At 33.1% G+C, this 17,347-nt stretch overlaps 6 protein-coding genes and 1 long non-coding RNA gene across 15 annotated transcripts; 3 read left to right on the plus strand and 4 right to left on the minus strand.

Annotated features, from left to right (window-relative positions):
• Positions 1-228: 228 nt before the first annotated feature.
• On the plus strand, positions 229-1,755 carry LOC149673689 (uncharacterized). Its single transcript, XR_016366904.1, has 2 exons — positions 229-454; positions 493-1,755. It is a non-coding gene; the product is annotated as an uncharacterized LOC149673689 (long non-coding RNA).
• Positions 587-6,083, minus strand: LOC149673690 (embryonic polarity protein dorsal-like). Of its 5 annotated transcripts, XM_089839342.1 has the most exons (12): positions 5,942-6,083; positions 5,694-5,853; positions 5,470-5,610; positions 5,256-5,323; positions 5,005-5,058; positions 4,684-4,937; positions 4,372-4,618; positions 4,156-4,299; positions 3,964-4,062; positions 3,638-3,865; positions 3,413-3,571; positions 587-2,660 (listed from the first exon to the last, which is right to left on the minus strand). In XM_089839342.1, the coding sequence occupies exons 3-12, from the start codon at positions 5,484-5,486 to the stop codon at positions 2,083-2,085; spliced, it is 1,848 nt and encodes a 615-aa protein (XP_089695468.1). In that variant the 5' UTR covers positions 5,487-5,610; positions 5,694-5,853; positions 5,942-6,083; the 3' UTR covers positions 587-2,082. The 5 variants fall into 5 exon arrangements, with proteins under 5 accessions (XP_089695468.1, XP_089695469.1, XP_089695473.1 ...); XM_089839343.1 differs by having other exon boundaries at positions 5,409-5,853; XM_089839347.1 differs by lacking the exon at positions 5,005-5,058 and adding an exon at positions 5,103-5,167 and having other exon boundaries at positions 5,409-5,853.
• LOC149673691 (uncharacterized) lies at positions 6,039-7,776 on the plus strand. Its single transcript, XM_089839357.1, has 8 exons — positions 6,039-6,191; positions 6,256-6,378; positions 6,432-6,539; positions 6,601-6,653; positions 6,720-7,005; positions 7,099-7,220; positions 7,282-7,471; positions 7,578-7,776. The coding sequence occupies exons 1-8, from the start codon at positions 6,189-6,191 to the stop codon at positions 7,641-7,643; spliced, it is 951 nt and encodes a 316-aa protein (XP_089695483.1). The 5' UTR covers positions 6,039-6,188; the 3' UTR covers positions 7,644-7,776.
• A 193-nt stretch (positions 7,777-7,969) lies between these two features.
• On the minus strand, positions 7,970-9,587 carry LOC149673692 (uncharacterized). Its single transcript, XM_089839356.1, has 3 exons — positions 9,151-9,587; positions 8,789-9,081; positions 7,970-8,733 (listed from the first exon to the last, which is right to left on the minus strand). The coding sequence occupies exons 1-3, from the start codon at positions 9,585-9,587 to the stop codon at positions 8,444-8,446; spliced, it is 1,020 nt and encodes a 339-aa protein (XP_089695482.1). The 3' UTR covers positions 7,970-8,443.
• Positions 9,588-9,709: 122 nt separating this feature from the next.
• On the minus strand, positions 9,710-12,440 carry LOC149673693 (XK-related protein 6-like). Its single transcript, XM_089839353.1, has 7 exons — positions 11,726-12,440; positions 11,520-11,640; positions 11,366-11,459; positions 10,421-10,715; positions 10,234-10,342; positions 9,964-10,086; positions 9,710-9,881 (listed from the first exon to the last, which is right to left on the minus strand). Exons 1-7 carry the CDS (start codon positions 12,214-12,216, stop codon positions 9,810-9,812), a joined length of 1,305 nt encoding a protein of 434 aa, XP_089695479.1. The 5' UTR covers positions 12,217-12,440; the 3' UTR covers positions 9,710-9,809.
• Positions 12,441-12,501: 61 nt separating this feature from the next.
• LOC149673694 (uncharacterized) lies at positions 12,502-14,144 on the plus strand. The gene is made up of 4 exons (XM_089839354.1): positions 12,502-12,745; positions 12,820-12,941; positions 13,019-13,700; positions 13,769-14,144. Exons 1-4 carry the CDS (start codon positions 12,646-12,648, stop codon positions 13,885-13,887), a joined length of 1,023 nt encoding a protein of 340 aa, XP_089695480.1. The 5' UTR covers positions 12,502-12,645; the 3' UTR covers positions 13,888-14,144.
• A 175-nt stretch (positions 14,145-14,319) lies between these two features.
• Positions 14,320-17,323, minus strand: LOC149673695 (stromal membrane-associated protein 1-like). 5 transcript variants are annotated; one of them, XM_089839349.1, is made up of 9 exons: positions 17,065-17,322; positions 16,704-16,837; positions 16,550-16,635; positions 16,392-16,479; positions 16,240-16,320; positions 15,619-16,179; positions 15,249-15,431; positions 14,905-15,112; positions 14,320-14,830 (listed from the first exon to the last, which is right to left on the minus strand). In XM_089839349.1, exons 1-8 carry the CDS (start codon positions 17,180-17,182, stop codon positions 14,918-14,920), a joined length of 1,446 nt encoding a protein of 481 aa, XP_089695475.1. In that variant the 5' UTR covers positions 17,183-17,322; the 3' UTR covers positions 14,320-14,830; positions 14,905-14,917. The 5 variants fall into 5 exon arrangements, with proteins under 5 accessions (XP_089695475.1, XP_089695477.1, XP_089695476.1 ...); XM_089839351.1 differs by having other exon boundaries at positions 14,320-15,112; positions 15,249-15,368; positions 17,065-17,323; XM_089839350.1 differs by having other exon boundaries at positions 14,320-15,112; positions 15,249-15,428; positions 17,065-17,323.
• Between the last annotated feature and the right edge of the window lie 24 nt (positions 17,324-17,347).

Here is a 17,347-nt window from a genome sequence, read left to right on the forward strand (position 1 = left end):
TACACAAAATTTTAATCTACGCCGCGTCGTCTGCTAAAATGGGGATTCCCTAAGGCCGAAACAAGAACGTAAAGACACAAATACATGTTCCTTGATTCCTTTACACCCACCCAAGCATTCAGCGCTGCGTGGCTAATATATTAGGGCTCTAGTAGTTAAAGCATTGGCAAAATACAATGACACTGACTTAATGATAATTAAACACAGTGCCAAAAGTTAAGCCTATGACAAAGATATTCAAATATCCTATAGACTAATGGCATGGCACCCCATGTTATTTCCCCATAGAGCTTAATACAGTCGAAGCCAGAGGGCTGCCATTACCCTATTACCTACCTCGTGTTGAAAATTGAATAAATAAGCGCGAGAAACTAGCAATTATGACCTCACAATTAAATAAAAATCTTTCAATCACTTAAATAATTAAGGTATGACAAGGATCCTTTGGATTAAGGTAAGGTCACACTCACACAGTATCTTCCGTTCATCTAGGTCCTATGTCAAGAGGTTACATGATGGCGCAAATAATTAACAAATGACATTTTTCAATTATTAATTTTGATTGGTTGAATATTGACGAACGTAATTCAAACTCTCAAATTAATATTTATTACATCTTTATATCCAAAGTTTTTGATTTGTATAACAGTTCATTCTTTATATGTACATTAATTTTTATGGTGAGAAAAATATGTAAAAAATTAACAAATATAAAACTGAAAGACAAATAATATAATTATGTACAAACGATTTTTTTTTAAGTACAAACAATTTTGCTTCTGTAAAATCAGAACACCTGGGCAACGATCAGAGGCGTTTAACACCATTTACAGGAAAAGTGTATGGCTAAATAATTGGCAATTATTATGTTACATATTTTAAAAACTATATGAAATAAAAAATGCTTAAGCCTTTGCTTAAAAAATGGGCTATAGGGAATCCCGATTAGGGATTACTAAGGCAACGTAGATTAAAAACATTTAAAAACTTAACATTTAGCCGACATAATTCTATACAGGGTTTCGCTAAGCCTTTGAAACCCTAAAAAGCGCGTTGTAACTATTAATCTTTAATTGCAATAAACAACAGGACTTAAAACTTGTAGGCTTTAATCAACAACTTATCCTTTTCCTATTTAAAAACATTCAGGTACCCTTTCCCGCTTAACATTCCATTCTTGTCTTTGTAATCAATTAGGCTTAAAAGGATTATTTTTATTCCAAGTTAAAGTTAATGTACCAAATTGTCAGGCAATCTAATAAGATAAATTTTTTTTGGCACACTTTAACTTGGCTATCCTTTTTTAACGTTAAAGCCAAAGTTATAGTAATTATAGTTTAATTAACATCAAAGTATTTGTACTAAACAATTAGAAAAAATTAAAACATTATATTTATCAAAATGTTTTGGTGAAATTAATTTTGAAAGTAGACGTGCGGGTTACGTCATCAATCTAATGAGTATAAGACATTTAATATCGTTATCTAAAGACGTTTTTAAATTTACAACTTCTCTACAAGTCAACAAGCGCTCGCTCCAAGTGTGTTTTCAATTTCAAAATCATATCTCAAAAGTATCGTATCTGGAGCACTCGAGAGAGTTGTAAATGGAAAAACGTGAATTTAATTTATTCACAATTTGTGCGCGAGTGAGATTAGATAATACAAATATACACTCATGTTTTATGATGTATTTGTAGAAAAATCCATTTCCTATGTTATTAAAAGCTTATATTGAAGACAAAAAAAAAAATCCTCCAAAAAAAAACATGTAGATCCAAAAAGGAATGTCCCAATAAGTGTTATCAAAAAAGTGAGAAATTTATATAAAAATAGGTTTGTTTGTATGTTTTTCCCAAAACATTATATTTTTTAGGGTTTTTCCGATTGTGCAGAAAAATTACACCGTTTTTTCCTAATTATAATAAGAAATATCAACTTTATTTTGATTGATATTAAGCTAAAAATTAAGGATTGCGGAATGAAATTAAAAGAGTTATCTAACGATAAGTTTATGAATCATTCTACTAATTTTTTTTTTTCATCACAAATTTCATTAGCAAAGGCCCCCTTTTATTACGTTTTATTTGGCATTCCCACAAAGATTGTTCAAATCAGATATTTCCGAATGTAATTTAGAAATCTGTCTTAAGTTTTCTTCGGTGGAGGGTCCGTTACCGCGATCCGAAGATCCTCCACCACCTAAAATGGAACCAGAGGGAAGATTGGCAATAATCGGAGTATTGAGATTATTATTATTGTTCAAATTGCCGCTATCGAACAAACTAGCGGAGAGATGTAGCGTTTCATTCAAGGTAGTCTCACTCATAATACCCAATTCCTTCAACTCCTTGGAATCAAACATTCCAAGATCTAAACCGCTGAATTTATCAGCAGTTTCTTGTACAAGATCCATACAAACGTTATTACTGTTAGATTCGGGGATGGATGATCCTATTTGATTATTGGCTATGGAAACAATGTCTTGAACACTGATATCTCCAACCAGGTGACTTTGCTGCTGCAAACTTTCCGGGAATAAACTCATCTTTGGGTTGCCTGGTAATGTTAAAGTAGCTCCTGGAATATCCATCTGATTAACGTGACTCGTTTGAGGGAATGAGGACATAACTTCAGCCAAATTAGTGTCCATGAAATCTCCTACAAAGAACAAATAATTAATTGAGAAAAAAAAAGAGATAGAGAGAGAGATATATATATATATAGAGAGAGATATAGAGAGAGATATATAGAGAGAGAGATATATAGAGAGAGAGAGAGAGATATATAGAGAGAGAGAGATATATATAGAGAGAGAGAGAGATATATATATATAGAGAGAGAGATATATATATAGAGAGAGAGAGATATATATATAGAGAGAGAGAGAGATATATATAGAGAGAGAGAGATATATATATATAGAGAGAGAGATATATATATAGAGAGAGAGAGAGAGAGAGATACATAGAGAGAGAGAGATATATAGAGAGAGATATATATATATATATATATATATATATATATATAGAGAGAGAGAGAGAGAGAGAGAGAGAGAGAGAGAGAGAGAGAGAGAGAGAGAGAGAGAGAGAGAGAGAGAGAGAGAGAGAGAGAGAGAGAGAGAGATAGAGAGAGATATAGAGAGAGATAGAGAGAGATATAGAGAGAGATAGAGAGAGATATAGAGAGAGATAGAGAGAGATATATATAGAGAGAGAGAGAGATATAGAGAGAGATAGAGAGAGATATATATAGAGAGAGATAGAGAGAGATATATATATAGAGAGATAGAGGGAGAGAGAGAGAAAGAGAGAGATAGAGAGAGAGAGAGAGAGAGAGAGAGAGAGAGAGAGAGAGAGAGAGAGAGAGAGAGAGAGAAGAGAGAGATAGAGAGAGAGAGAAGAGTCACATACTCGGCTCATTCTTAATTCTCGTTCTCACTGGTTGTTTAATTATTCTTTGCATTTTTAAACCAGTATCTCCTCCATAAGCTCCTTGCAAATCATCCCTTAGAAATCTATCTAAACATCCTTCATTTATTTTATGTCTTTTGTGCTTCAAACCTTCAGGATCTAAAAATAAAAACAACTTCTATTGAAGTTAAGAACATTTTGGTGTTTTAGTTCTATAATATTGACCTCCTAAAGGCGTAAACTGGAATGGTCTTGGATCACTGACAGTTCCATCAGAGATTCTACGCATTTGAACAAAAACGTTTACTGGTTGAGAGATTGTTTGGTCCCTATAACGGGGAGTTTTAAAGGAAATGGCAAATTGTTTATGGACATCGCTGGGTTGAAAATCTCCGTAACCGTGCCAAACTATTTGATCCTGCTGTTCCTCGTAAAAGTAAATTTGAACATCATCTATATTAAAAATAAAGAACTCATCATTAATATAGTTAAATATTAAATAAATAAATAATTAAAAATAATTGCATGCAAATTATTATTACGTTTTATACCTTTGGTTATCCTATCACATAATAAAATAACCTCAGTGTCACCACAAACAGGGGCAGAATAGTGACTCATTTTTATTATTATCAGTTCGGATAATGCTTCTAGAATGTAAAGAATTAATTATTTGTTTAAGATTAGAAAATTCAAAATTAAATTAACAACAAAAAATTCTTAAAAAACCTAAATTTCCTTACTCTTATCAAAAATAGGTTCACTAACAACTGGTGGTAAAGCAATTGTATATTTTCCTTTAATCGGACCTTCGCAAAAACCCTGGAAACATAATCTAACTACATTCAAGTCTATATTGCTTGTTTGAGTTCGATGGGCAAATCCAGCTAGTAATGTTAAAAGTTTCTTATTAATATACACGCGAGTTACTTTAAGAAAATATTAATTCTTTTCTTTACTTTTAAAAGGATCAATTTTGAGACTTTCTCGTATCCTCAGTGATTCATCTATATCTTTTTTCTTTACACATTGAATGCCTAAACTCGTGAATGTAGCTACCATATTTTCATCATTGACACTGACGGTACAAATGCCTTTTTTACAACTATCCCTCCCAACTAAATTATGAGGATGGGGTTTATGGTGAGGTCCATCTTTTGTAACGCAAGATACAACTATGACAGCTGGTCCTTGGTAATTTTTAATCTTTAATAATAGTAGGTTTAGTTTTAGAGTACGCTTATATATTGTGAAAATTATTTTTTTTTTACCTGAACAGCGGGAAAAGTTTTATTTTGAGGAGTGGACTTTGCACCCGGTATGCTTCCAGCTGACCTTCCTTCGCATTCGTATCTAAACCTAAGAGCTCTAGGGGCTGGTTGTTCGAGTATTTTAACATAAGGAGCGCACTGATTCCCCGCACCGCCTATAGTGTTTGAAGATGAAGGTATGGCTGAAGGAATGGTCATAGAAGGCATTGCGTATGAAGCTAGATTTTCCATATGGTGTTGACAAATAACTTCGTCTGTTTTGCATTTTAAAAAGGTGTTTTGTAAAAGATAAGAATAAATTAAAAACCCGAGTAAACGTGCCTGCTTTGCACATCCCATGCAGATAACTAAAGGATTTTCTATAGGATCCAAGCGCTAATAAATAAAAATAAAAAAATTGAAGGAACTAGGAAAAATACCCAAAAATTATACAGCAAAAATTGAAGATGTCACGACCGAAATACAGTCAACAGAAAACGGCATGCTTATGATAAAAAAAAAAACAGATAATAGTGGGTTCAAATAACGATATATTTTGGATTTAACGGTACATTAATTAAAATGAAACTAACCAACATCAGCGATTGTTAAATCATCTTGACTGTCTTGGCTTTCCTCAAGGCAAATCATTTGGTGCATCCTAAAAAAAATTAGATAAAAATCAACTTTCAAGTGCCGCGCACATGACCAAATTTAAAAAGATTTTAGATTTTAAAAGAACAAACATTGAAATCATGATGGAAAATTCCAGAAAAGTTTCCAAATAACAAGATGGCCGAGGCTTACTCAAAAAAAGTCGCCATTCGTTAAGCCTCGTCCAATAGTTCAAAAAATACGACTGTAAACTGTTACGACAGTCTTGTTCAATCAAATGGCCATTTAGTCAATAATACTTTGATAAAAATCACTTTTATACTACTATTTAATCTGTTCGGTCCGCGAATAATTATTAAAATATAATTAAAATTAGGTAAAAAACAACTTAGAAATGGATAAAAATAGTGTTTCACTTTCTAAATTTAGACGCGTACAAGGGTCCGTCCGTCTTATCTCATCACGTCCACTGGGCACTAATCACATGAAAGATTTGGGCGGGCTGCTTCGCTTCGGGGTCCAAATGATGAAGAAAACAACTAGTCTCACCATCAATATTCTTTGCATGAACTATAGCTAAATAGGGAGAATGTCAGCGTTTAAAAATACTATCTCTAGATTTTCACTATAGAACGTTCAGAATGAACATTTTGACATGACTCACTTATGTCCCGCCTATTTCTTGGAAAAACTATCCATAGTCTATCGTGATTGGTCATCCCAGAATCTATACAACGAATTACGTCATTGATTGAAGACTCATAGGTCATAAAGCGGGGCGAGTGGGCGACAGTTCGTCTAGTCTTCCTATTGGTCGAAAACACTACGGTGCGTGAAGGAGGCGAATTTGAAAAAAATATTACAACTGAATTTAGACTTGGCATTTATAATCAAAGTTAATTAATTCACAAATGGTAAGTATGAAAATTAATAGAAATTACCAATAATAAATTCATTTTGTAATGTTTTAAATTAAAGGAGCTGGATCTTATCTCCAATTCTGTTTTGAACTGCCTTGAAGTCTACAATGAAGTTGACTTTGTTTTAATAGTTTTAAATGGAATTAGTTTGGATTATATTAAATCTAGAACGAGAACACAGGTAGAATATAGTAATAAATAAGTTTTAGTTTAAATTAAAATCTCATCTTACAGCTATCTGACGTTTGGAAAAGGATTTTACGTAGTAAGGTTGTCAACAAGTTCCTAAATCTCAGGCTACTCGCTGTTAACATTCCGGAAAGCCCCCTCATTTGCTCAAAGGTTTAATTATAACTTAAAATAGGTTAGTCTTAGAAACTTAATAAATAATAATATATTTCAGTGCCAATCTTGTCAAACCTCTTTAACTTTTAATGAAGAACCTCAAATCATATGGTAACGATATCAGACAACTATATCCTTTAAAAAAAAATATTTTAGATAAGCCTAAATCTTTTACAGTGAACTTCAAATAGAGGATGATGATTTTATTAGAAAACCAAGGGAAAATATTTGGGTCAATTCAAAAATAACGCAATTAGAGAACCAAGTTGATGATTTAACGGAACAAGTTGCCAAATTGAAACTACAGATACTACATGAACAATCGCGTCAAAGAATGACAATGACAAACTCTATACCTTCCATCATTATTACAAATGGTGGTGCACCACCACCACCTCCTCCGCCAATGCCATCATTTTCATACGTAAATCCTCATGAAAATCTCAAAATTCAAATTAACAAAGTATTAATTAATTAATTAATTAATTAAATAAATTAAGTGAACACCTTACAGAGCTACAAATTAGGTTATATAAAAAAAACATAATTATTGCAGAACAAGACGCGAAATAGTTTAGGAAGTTCCGAAACTGGTCCAATTAAAACTTCAACACCTCTTATAACTCTCGCTGATGTAATGAAAGGCGCCAAAAATATAAAATTAAAGAAAACAGCCAGGTATTTGAAATATATTTAGTTTTAGTTTTGTGAAAACTGACGATATTTAAATAAATTTCAGATCCCCTGGTGGAACACCAATTAGACCTCCAAAATCTATAGAATCCGGAATGGATTTGACAGCCATATTAGCCAGACATTTAAAACGCCGACATGATCTCTTAAATCCTTGCGATTCACCCAGAAATACAAGTGATACTGGAAGTGAAAACAGTTTCCAAATTTCTTCACCAGAAGGGCCAGAATGCTCGGTAATAAATAGGATTAAACTTAAAAAGTTAAAATCTTAGAAAGGAGTTCAAAGAATACAGTGGTTAAGCCTTGGTTAATAATTTTTATGATTTCATGACGTCATAGTACGGGAAAATCAGGAGGAGGTCAAAGATCCTGATGTTATCGCCACTTCGAGAAATCAATTCTTAAAAGAACGAAATACATTTTTTAACAACTGACAACACCGATTCTTTTTTTTTTATTTATCGGCATTTTTTAATTAAATACTTAATTTTTAAATGTAAAAACTTTGTAGTAAAATAAATTGACATTGACACTAAAATATTTGTCTAATTATTTTGAATTTGTCCGATAAATGAACTCCACTGAAAAAAAGTATCATTAGAATCAATCCTAAACCAAAACTAACGTAATGCGTTATTAGTAGTGGCATATAATAGTCTGAAGGTTTCCCGCAAAAAACAAACCATAGTGAAATCAAAATAACGTTTTCAATGAACATTATGAAGTGATACGCGTAAATTCTGACGCAACTACGATGATGTTGGTCTGTATCTAAGTTAATGAAGTTAAAGATGTAGATTAACGCGAATACGCTAATTAAGGCGTGGGTTCGTGACCTGAAAAGTTAAGAAAAATAATGATTCATAAATTGCCTGAAATATTTGGAACGCGAATTAAATATTGAAGGAAAAGTTTAGTTAACATAACATTATTCCTTAAAAGAAGGGAATTTTCTAAATATAAAGGAAAAATATTAAAAAAAAATGATCTGTTAAATTCAACCAATCTCGTAGGCGTAAGAGGTTCGGACTAGCAGACGCCACTAAAGTAATGGCGGATGGCGAGGCAGTAGTCCACGGTTTTAAGACTAATTAAATGCTAATAATTTTGTAATAAGAGCTCATTTATTTTTCCTTTTATATTTAGAAAAAGGCCGTTCTTTTAAGCTATAATGTTATGGTACCTGAACGTTTCCTTTGAGTTATTTACCGGCTGTTAGTTCCGCGAAAAAAGGCAAATGATATAAAAACCATCATAATAACCCAGTGAATTAAACAAACGGGGACTATGAGGTAAGAAAAGACGCTAGCGAATAGGCTTAGCGATAAAATTCGACTCGCAATAAAGAAATATTGAAATAGAGCCCAAAATACTGAACGTCTCCAACTCATGGCTTCATACTCTAACGCAATTTCTTTCTCTGTACGAAAATGAGAAACTAAAGACCAAGCAATTGATGCCAAAGAAGCGACAATTCCAAATATATTATTTTCCACTGAAATTAAAAATAATTAATATTAAATAGCTTAATTAAATAGTTAATTATTTACTCGATGGTTGTGAAAAGTTATTCAGCTTTGTAAATAAATAAATTCTTAAAACGAGTTGCGGAGCATTTTCTAAATACGTTTCGAGAACGTAAAGATACGACGCAATCAACGTTTCTGTTTTATAAAGAATATAAACTCCGTTTAAATCCTTTTTTTCCACGATTACGCATTGTTTTCCAGTTTCTGGTGAAACCAAAACTAAAGTTTCGGGATTGTCTCTATTCTTAAATTTATTCTGAATATCTTTTATTTTTAAATTGATTCGAATTCCGTAATAAAATGCTTCGATAAACCTAACAAAAAAAAAACTAGTTAAATTTGCGTGATAAATAAGTTTTCAAATGATAAATTTTAGTATTTACCTGAAAGTTGGGGCAATAAGCAAGGTGTGAAACACGAACCTATAACCCCACCTTAATTTCGAAACATTTCTATTTGTTTTTTGGTCAAAATCGATGTACAAACACAAACTAACGGCGATTTTTAATAACGCGCACGAAAACAGAATCATAAGGTTCCAACAGTAAGGCCAAATGGTCAATTTACGTTCCTGGTACGTAAAATATTGAGATATTACGAGACTGAAATCAACGTAAACATCGTACGCGTTTAAAACCGCCGAACCCAGAAGAATAATACCATTAACACCGGACATTCGCATTTGTTTCGTTAAACTCTTAACATTGCTTTCCGTAAGTTCGATGCTGCATTGACCTGTAAAAGGGTCATCATCTTCAATGTGATCGCGGATTAAATTATTGTCAATTTCGTCGTTAAACTTTTGACATTTTAACTCCATCGTAAACTGTAAACTATCCGTATTATTTTTCCATTTGGAATGCTATTAAATACCCCCAAGATAAGAAAGAACGGGCGAAAAATCCAAATGAATCTTATCTTTAACCAAAGATAAATATCAAATAACGTATGCGAAAAATACTTTATTAATATAAAAGGTGAAAAAAATATATATTTGTTTTCTATTGTCAAATGTTACAGTTTGATAAAAGTTATCGCGCTATCAAGCATTTTCTACTTGTTCGCTAATAAGATTAGCCCATCTACGAACTTCGTAGTAACAGTTGATTATGATCTAAATACGAAACAAATAAGAAATGTTGGAAGGAACAATTTATGTAAATGTCACGACCCTGTCGTCGTCAATCAAAACTTACGAGGCATAAAATTCCAGAAAAAAATAGAGCGAAATGTAAAATTAAACCAATCATATAGTACCAAGTGTCGGGATCACGATGATTGTTCCACCAAACCATCATTATTATATTTTCACATAAAATCTTCGAAGGGAAATTAGAGATCATGATTATTCGCGCGTAATTATTTTGATGAATCGGGAATTAAGTCAGAGTTCGTAAAAGATCTGGTAGCGACTCCAGATTTGCTTAAAAACCCTGACTTATCCGAATAATTTTCAGCCATCATACCACGCTATAATAGACCACGGCGTTCCTAATGTTATTTCCTTTTTTGATTGAAATGAAACTAAAAATCAAAATGACAGCTAATTCTCCGTATTCTCCGAATTGTCTAAGTCTGAAACACGCGGATCAATTTAACGAAGTGTCATATTTATGTAACGTGTCTTATAAACTTATGTTTGAAAATAATTACATTCTGATGGAATTTTTATTTTCGACTTCTATCCCAATTTGAAATATTAGTACAACCATAAGAATCCAATGCGCGGCTAAAATTCCTAAAAGTCTATAAGGGCAAACGGTTGCCAAAAGACTCATGGCGATGATACGCGATGTAACTAAAAGGAATTGAGTGGCAGCTCGTAGAATTTTTTGTAGAAGACTAAAGTTTTCGCCTCTTAAACTCTCTTGTTTAAATTGTTGTAAAAACACCATGGACATTGATAAGGAAAGTAAGGAACCAATGATGGAAATAACTTGAAGACACGCTAAGGATAAATTCATTTCAACTATAACGGTCTTATAGTGTTTTAAAGAGAGAATGAAATGGTCAGATTTTTTTTTTAATCGATTTGTATTGAAAATCAAATAACATCAATTGCATTAGTAGCATCACTCTCATTAACGACAAAAATGGTCTTTGTTAAAAACAGGAGTAAAGCAAGTAACCAATCAGCGGCCAAAGTCTTGACATATAGATATTCATATTAAGTGACCAACACCTCACATGAAAGCGCGCTGTTTGCCACTCCCGCACCCCCCCCCCTTTTTTTCAAAAATACGAAAACTCACTACAATTCAGCAAATTTTCAGAAAGTATTCCCTGGATGAGTTAATTATTGATATAAATAAGTTTTAAAAACTCGAATTTTGATAAAAAAAAAAAAAGCCTGGCAAATGGCGCGCTTTTAATCGCGGAATAAAGAATGTGAGGGATCGGTCACTTTAAATACAGTTTTTAATTTTTTAATAAATGAAAGCTAGACAATTTTATAAACTTTTGAAAAAAATTATATGAAATGAAAGAAAAGGTTTCGATCATTTTTATAGATGATTTTGGTGTTATTTCATCAATACAAACGGATTAAAAAAAGTTATGTGACCACTTCATTACCCCTTTAAGTATTTAGGTCTTTACCTCTAGCGTTTGTAAAGGGTGATTTAAAATCTTGTAACAAAATGGAAATTTGTAACACCAATTGAGGTGCACTTTCGAAATAGCTTTCTAGAAGCTAGAATTGATATTTTGAGATTTTTTCCAACCTCTTTAAAGCTGAAACCTTAATTAATACCTTTAAGAAAGAACTATCATAGTCTTTCTTTGCATTTCGTTCTCTATGTTCTTTATCCAGTTCTTCTTTATCTCTTCGTTGCTCTCGTATTTCGACTTCGTGTTGGAAAAGGTAGAAATACCTTCATGCAAATAACCCTTAATTTTACCCTCCATGCTTCAAAAGTCATTAAAAAAACGTGCTAATGAAAAAGGCTGCAATCAAACCTTAAAATCGGTGCTATGTGTAAACATATCAAGACACCAATTAAAACTTTTCTCCATTTGGTAAGAACGTTGCCTTTTCGGTGGTCCGTTATGTACCAGTATATATCGTGGAAGCAAATAATGATACCGGGAGCAATGATGAAAGTTAAGGTTAAACCAAAGTACCAGTAGTTTTTGTAAACAAAATGTATGGCAGCAGTGTAAAAATCGCTAAAAACGTCGTATAGGTAAATTATAATCGACAAGCACGGCATAATAAGGAGGTAGTTTCGTTTGATATATTTAAAAACGCGCAGGTAAAGTCCGTAGATTTGATGGTTTTTAGTTTTGGAATGACTTTCCACAACACCCTGTATAGGTTGAAAATATTCACTAAGCCTTTGACTGTCATTAGTGGAGATGGACCCGTTTGATCGCCTAATTTCTATTAATGGAATGTCCGTGCCGCCTCGCGATTCCTCAGCCTCGTTAGCCGAGTCTTTTATCGCCATTATTTTATTTAATTAATTATAAATTACGCTTACTTAATACACTTAAACAAGTAAACCGTTAACTCACACCCGGCATTGACACGCGGCCGGTGACAACTGACAAGACTTGACAAGTCACCACACCAGCGGCGAGTTTTGCAGCAACAGTCTCCCTTGGCATTTTAAGTGGAGTAGTTTTAGGGGAGTAGCAATAAATTTTTCAACGGAGTTGATTGAATTACAATATCATCTCATGTTATATTACTCCATGGTAAAAAAGTCTCACCGTACGCCGGGTTTTTCCCTTGTCTGCTAGGTCAAATACGTATACGTGACCTGTTAGGGTCCTCCTTTGCCGTGACGTTCGTTAAAGAAGCAATTAAGATAATTAGATTGTAATTAAATTTGATTACATAAGAGTGTTGATTGATTCCTCAAAGTTTAATCGACATGGCAGTGAAAGATAAAACTGATGATGACAATTTAATTGATTGGAATGTTGAAAATGAAGTTCAATTGTTCCAAGCTATGAGAGGTCACAAACCCGTTGGTAATTGAATTTAATTTAATTATAATAATTTTAAGGTTTGGGGCTCAAATTTAATATATACACCACCATTTCAGGGGTTAATCGTTATTTCCAAATGGCATGTATTCACGAAAAATTGTCCAACTCTCTGAACAAAGAAATAGCTTCGCAAGTAATATGGGAAAAATTGGATACTTTGTATGATATGGCTGCATTAGTACGTAAATATATATCTAAAAAAAAATCTTGCCAACACCTAATAACACCATTATCCCCCCCCCCTCCTTGTTTTAGCATGAATCTGAAATAATACCATTTCCAAATGATCAAAGCGAGTTCTCTTTACCTCAAAATGATTTTGGCTCGTATTTATCTCAAAAACAAGGCAGTGAATTAGGCGATACCAGTCCTGTATCTGTAAAATCCAGTAGCGTCCCTAGAAATGAAAATAAAAGTGTTAAAAATGAAAATACCCCAGAAATCAAGAGCAAAAGTGGGAAAGAGAGTTATAGCAAAGCAAAAATTGATGCCAAGAGTAGTAACAACTCTAAAAATGACACTTCAAACGTAAAAACCCCCAAATCAGAAAGCATTTCAAGCTCTACTAGTAAAACGTATCCTAGCAAGTCTGAAACTTCCAGTAATAGGGTTCAAAGTTCAAAATCTAACCAGAAAGAGCCCCCAAACTCTAGCAAAAATGTTAAACAAGAAAGTAACTCTTCAAAGAGCTCTAGAGACAATTCATCTTTAAGAAACGCTAAACCCGAAACGAAAAAAGTTGAAACTCCGAAAAGTCACAAATCAGACAATACGCAGAGTAAAATTCAAACCAAGGAAAAAGGCGCTACTTTGAGGGGTGAAAAATCTGAATCCAATTCTTCGGCTAAAAGTAACAAAGACGTCTCATCCAGATCCAGCAGAGAATCATCCAAATCTAGAAATAACAATGACAGTTCCTCCGATGATATGCCCCTAAGTAAATCCCTTTCATTTAGAGCTATAATTTTCATTCAGCTTTAATTAAACCCTGCTTAATTATTTCAGGTTCTGTAACAAAATCTAAGAAACAAGAGGAGAATTTATTGAAAAGAAAAAGACCTAGTCGAAATACGGAAGCCAAAAGCAGCAGTCCAAGCATTTCTTCAAAAAGACGAAGAAATTGAGAGAAATATTCTTCCCGAGTCTTATCTAGTGTTGAATTAAATTTTCTTCAACATTTCAAACTCTCAATAGGTACAATTAGCAAAATCATTCTCTTCAATCACTGGAACTAAAAAAACAACAAATTGAGAAACAAAAATTCTATTCTATCGGAGTCTTCTTGTGTTGAATCAAAGATTCTTCAAATTTTCAATACAATTAACAAAATCATTCATTGTAATTAAAAAAAAATCGTGGTAAATAAATGAAATTACAGAGATTTTTTGATTTTCCCTATTATTTATAGATAACATACAACAAATCAAATAAATTTGAACGTTTCCTAAGTGCCAAGGCCCAAAAAAACAACTATCATTAACTTAAGTTTCCCATCAAAATTAAAATAATTTTAGTACCAAAACATTATTTTAAACGATAACCTATACACAAATTAATTAACTTCAGAAACAAATTTTAATTTACCCATTTAATAACAAAAATGGCCAAGAGTGATTAATTAATTAATTGGTTAATTAATTATATTTACAATTCGGTTACAAAGGGAAAGGGTTAACCACTGAATTCGCTTTTGTTTTGTGTAGTTAAAATAAATTATTATTTTAACTAAGTTCATTTCATTATTAATTATAATTGCGTAAATAAAATAATAACTAAATAGAAAAAGAAAAAGGGACTATTATATACATATAAAGTATAAACCAACCTAATAATAACAATAATACATTAAACTAAGTACACTTTAAATTGATATTCAATTTTTAGACCAAAAAAGAAACCATAATAGAACTATCTTCATAAATTTCACGGGGAATGAAAGGATTAAGTGTTTATAACTTTATGTTTAATGTTTGTGTATTTATTTTAGTTTATTTTTTTCTCTTTTGTCTCAATTAGACAATTACCATAAGCAAATTAGTAACTAATAAGTTACTAATTTACGAAAGCCTTTAGAATGGAATTGAAATGATTAAATTTTGATATAGGTCTTCTTAATATTAAGCCTACCATTAATAATATACCTAATTTGAATATTTACTGCCATAAATTGGTAGATAATGTATGTCCCTGCGCGGGTGGTCGAATACCCCAAGCACCTGGGGGTGGTTGACCCCCTTGTAAACCAATTAATCCAGAATTAGGCACAACAGGGGCAACAGGAATACCCCATTGTTGTTGAGGAGGCATTCCTAAACCATTGATTTGAAACGCAGCCATTTGTTGTTGAACCTAATTAATAATAATAAAAAGAAAAACTCTCCTTATAATTTAAAAAAAAAATGCTTAATTAAAGTGTTCGATTTCATTTAACAAGCAATTAGTATAACTTTATTATTTGGGGGTTGTTTGTTTATGTTTGTCTAACCTGGGCAAGATTAACGCTAGGCATCTGAGGGAAGTGATTTGGATCCGCTAAAGGATTAGTGGCTGAAAATTGCTGTTGCTGCGGCACTTGCGACTGTTGTTGCTGTATAAGTTGGGCCCCCTGATGACCAGGAACCCCCATTGATAAGAAAGGGTTAGAGACGCTAGCATTTGTTAAACTCTGCTAATGAAACAGAGAAAAAAACAAAGGTACAAACAAATAAAATCCATGCTGCAACAAAAACAGCCAGTTAAATAATTATTAATTAAGCGTAAAAGCGTACTAAATACTATCTTTAATTGGTTAAAAATTAGTGTTAGATTAAAAAAACCGCCCAAAATTAATCACTTTAGACAAAAAAAAAACTAACTTGATTTATGACTTGAGCTTGCATTCCAGGCAATAAACCACCTTCTTGAGGCGGCATTACATTGGCTTGGGGCCATCCAACCCCCATTCCTGGTTGACCAAACATGGGATTTTGAGGTAAATAAACTCCTCCAGGAACTCCAAAAGCCGGTTGCTGAGTTGGTATTGACGGTTGAGAGCTTCCATTTCCATAAAGGGATAGGATAGACTCTTTACTAAGCACGGATTTCTTTGACGCCTCAGATATCTCATTGAGTTCGTCACTGCTTGTCACTGGGGTTTTAGATTCATTGGCTGGATTAGTAGCGTGATTTTGACTCTGAGTGACAGGTTGGGCGCTCATAAAGACGTCAAATGGATCGTCATTAGCCACTTTAGAATTCTGATCTCCATTCATATCTAGACCCAACAGATCAACGCAAGAACTAGTTTCTTTCTTCGCTTGAGAGGTATGATCCCTCTTGCCAACAGAAGCGGGTGAAACATTAGCGCTACTACTAGCGCTTGTTCCTCCTCCAGCACCACTATGTGGTCTAGGAAGGGCAGCTGTTTGCTGAACAGGCTGTTGTAAAATTGGAACATAAAAAACACTGCTAAGCCTAACTAAGAGTTAAAACTTTACAGGTAATTCAACATTAGGCAGATTTTTATTCCTGGTTCGTTTCTTCTCCTTTTCTTTACGATGTTCCTCTTCAATATCAAACTAAAATCATCCACATTTTAGATGCTAATCCTAAAAGTATACTTTGGTTTTTTATCTCTTGCGAGCCTTACAGCAGGTTTAGGAGAGGTTGGTGGTATCCATTCCTTTGCAATGTATTTTTTCTGCTCATATTTAGCTCTAACAAAGGCTTCTAGAGAGCTTAAACCGATGTTAAGGTAAGTAAACCCTAATAGTTAAGATTAGGCTTAGCAAACAATGAAAAGGATACGAATCAGTTTGTGGTCTACGGAAGTTATCTGGGAGATTAGCTTCATAAACTGCTCTGGCTTTACTATTACCCATTTGTTGTAAGCACTAAAGTTTTAATTTATATTTTAAATTGGATTGCGTTTACTAAAGGGTTTTGATTCTTTGAATCCTACCCCAACTTGTTCAGGAGTCCAAACATCAAGGTTTACTGATTTTACTTTAGATATGTGCACCCCCAAATTTCGGTGTATACCAGCACATCGAATGCAGAGAAATATACCGAGGTTCCACGAAGCCCATCGTGGTCCTGTCAAATTTTATTTAAAAAAAAGTCAGACGTGGTTTAAACATATTTGAATTCCCCGCGGAAAAAAACTAATCAGCGCCACCCCACGGAAGAAATAATCACGGGAAGCCAAATTTCCAATGACCAAGGCTTATTTCAAAAAAATTATAAATCGGCTTCAATTTAATACTTAATATAATTTAAACTCATTAAACGAATATACAATATAAAGGTGGTTATTTTCGTACCTTTAGCATCGCAATCTACGCAGTATTTATTATCTTCTTCACGTAAAAGTTGTCCCAAGATAATTTGACACTTATCTTGAACGAGTCGTTGTTTTTCCTTTTCATTCCTACTCGCCATGTTTTCCGACTTTAAACTAGTTTCCTATCTGAGAGCTAATAAATTAACAATTATTCTTACTATTATTCCTTAATAAACACGTAAATGCGATAAAATGAAGAGAAATCAGAAACAACTCGAAACTCCCATTTTCTCCATATTGAATTTCCCAATGACGTCAGCAAA

The sequence above is a fragment of the Phalangium opilio genome, unplaced genomic scaffold, assembly GCF_054372755.1.
Source record: "Phalangium opilio isolate 3A_F unplaced genomic scaffold, DU_Popi_V2 ptg000048l_1, whole genome shotgun sequence".
NCBI classification, from domain to species: Eukaryota; Metazoa; Arthropoda; class Arachnida; order Opiliones; family Phalangiidae; genus Phalangium; species Phalangium opilio.

Bases quoted from the DNA above. Each gene is read 5' to 3' on its own strand.
- LOC149673690 (XM_089839342.1), bottom strand. The intron at 4,300-4,371 runs GTAAAGAAAAGA...TAACATTACTAG, and splicing joins CAAAATTGATCCTTTTAAAA to CTGGATTTGCCCATCGAACT. The intron at 3,572-3,637 runs GTCAATATTATA...TTTTATTTTTAG, and splicing joins CCAGTTTACGCCTTTAGGAG to ATCCTGAAGGTTTGAAGCAC.
- LOC149673691 (XM_089839357.1), top strand. The intron at 6,654-6,719 runs GTAACGATATCA...AATCTTTTACAG, and splicing joins GAAGAACCTCAAATCATATG to TGAACTTCAAATAGAGGATG. The intron at 7,221-7,281 runs GTATTTGAAATA...AATAAATTTCAG, and splicing joins AAATTAAAGAAAACAGCCAG to ATCCCCTGGTGGAACACCAA.
- LOC149673692 (XM_089839356.1), bottom strand. From the start codon at position 9,587: ATGGAGTTAAAATGTCAAAAGTTTAACGACGAAATTGACAATAATTTA. The intron at 9,082-9,150 runs GTAAATACTAAA...TTTTTTTGTTAG, and splicing joins CTTATTGCCCCAACTTTCAG to GTTTATCGAAGCATTTTATT. The intron at 8,734-8,788 runs GTAAATAATTAA...TTTTAATTTCAG, and splicing joins TAACTTTTCACAACCATCGA to TGGAAAATAATATATTTGGA.
- LOC149673693 (XM_089839353.1), bottom strand. From the start codon at position 12,216: ATGGCGATAAAAGACTCGGCTAACGAGGCTGAGGAATCGCGAGGCGGC. The intron at 11,641-11,725 runs GTTTGATTGCAG...ATTTGCATGAAG, and splicing joins CACATAGCACCGATTTTAAG to GTATTTCTACCTTTTCCAAC. The intron at 11,460-11,519 runs GTATTAATTAAG...TATCAATTCTAG, and splicing joins ATGATAGTTCTTTCTTAAAG to CTTCTAGAAAGCTATTTCGA.
- LOC149673694 (XM_089839354.1), top strand. From the start codon at position 12,646: ATGGCAGTGAAAGATAAAACTGATGATGACAATTTAATTGATTGGAAT. The intron at 12,746-12,819 runs GTAATTGAATTT...CCACCATTTCAG, and splicing joins GAGAGGTCACAAACCCGTTG to GGGTTAATCGTTATTTCCAA. The intron at 12,942-13,018 runs GTACGTAAATAT...TCCTTGTTTTAG, and splicing joins TGTATGATATGGCTGCATTA to CATGAATCTGAAATAATACC.
- LOC149673695 (XM_089839349.1), bottom strand. From the start codon at position 17,182: ATGGCGAGTAGGAATGAAAAGGAAAAACAACGACTCGTTCAAGATAAG. The intron at 16,180-16,239 runs GTAAAGTTTTAA...ATTTTACAACAG, and splicing joins TGCCTAATGTTGAATTACCT to CCTGTTCAGCAAACAGCTGC. The intron at 15,432-15,618 runs GTTAGTTTTTTT...CTGTTTCATTAG, and splicing joins AAGCTCAAGTCATAAATCAA to CAGAGTTTAACAAATGCTAG.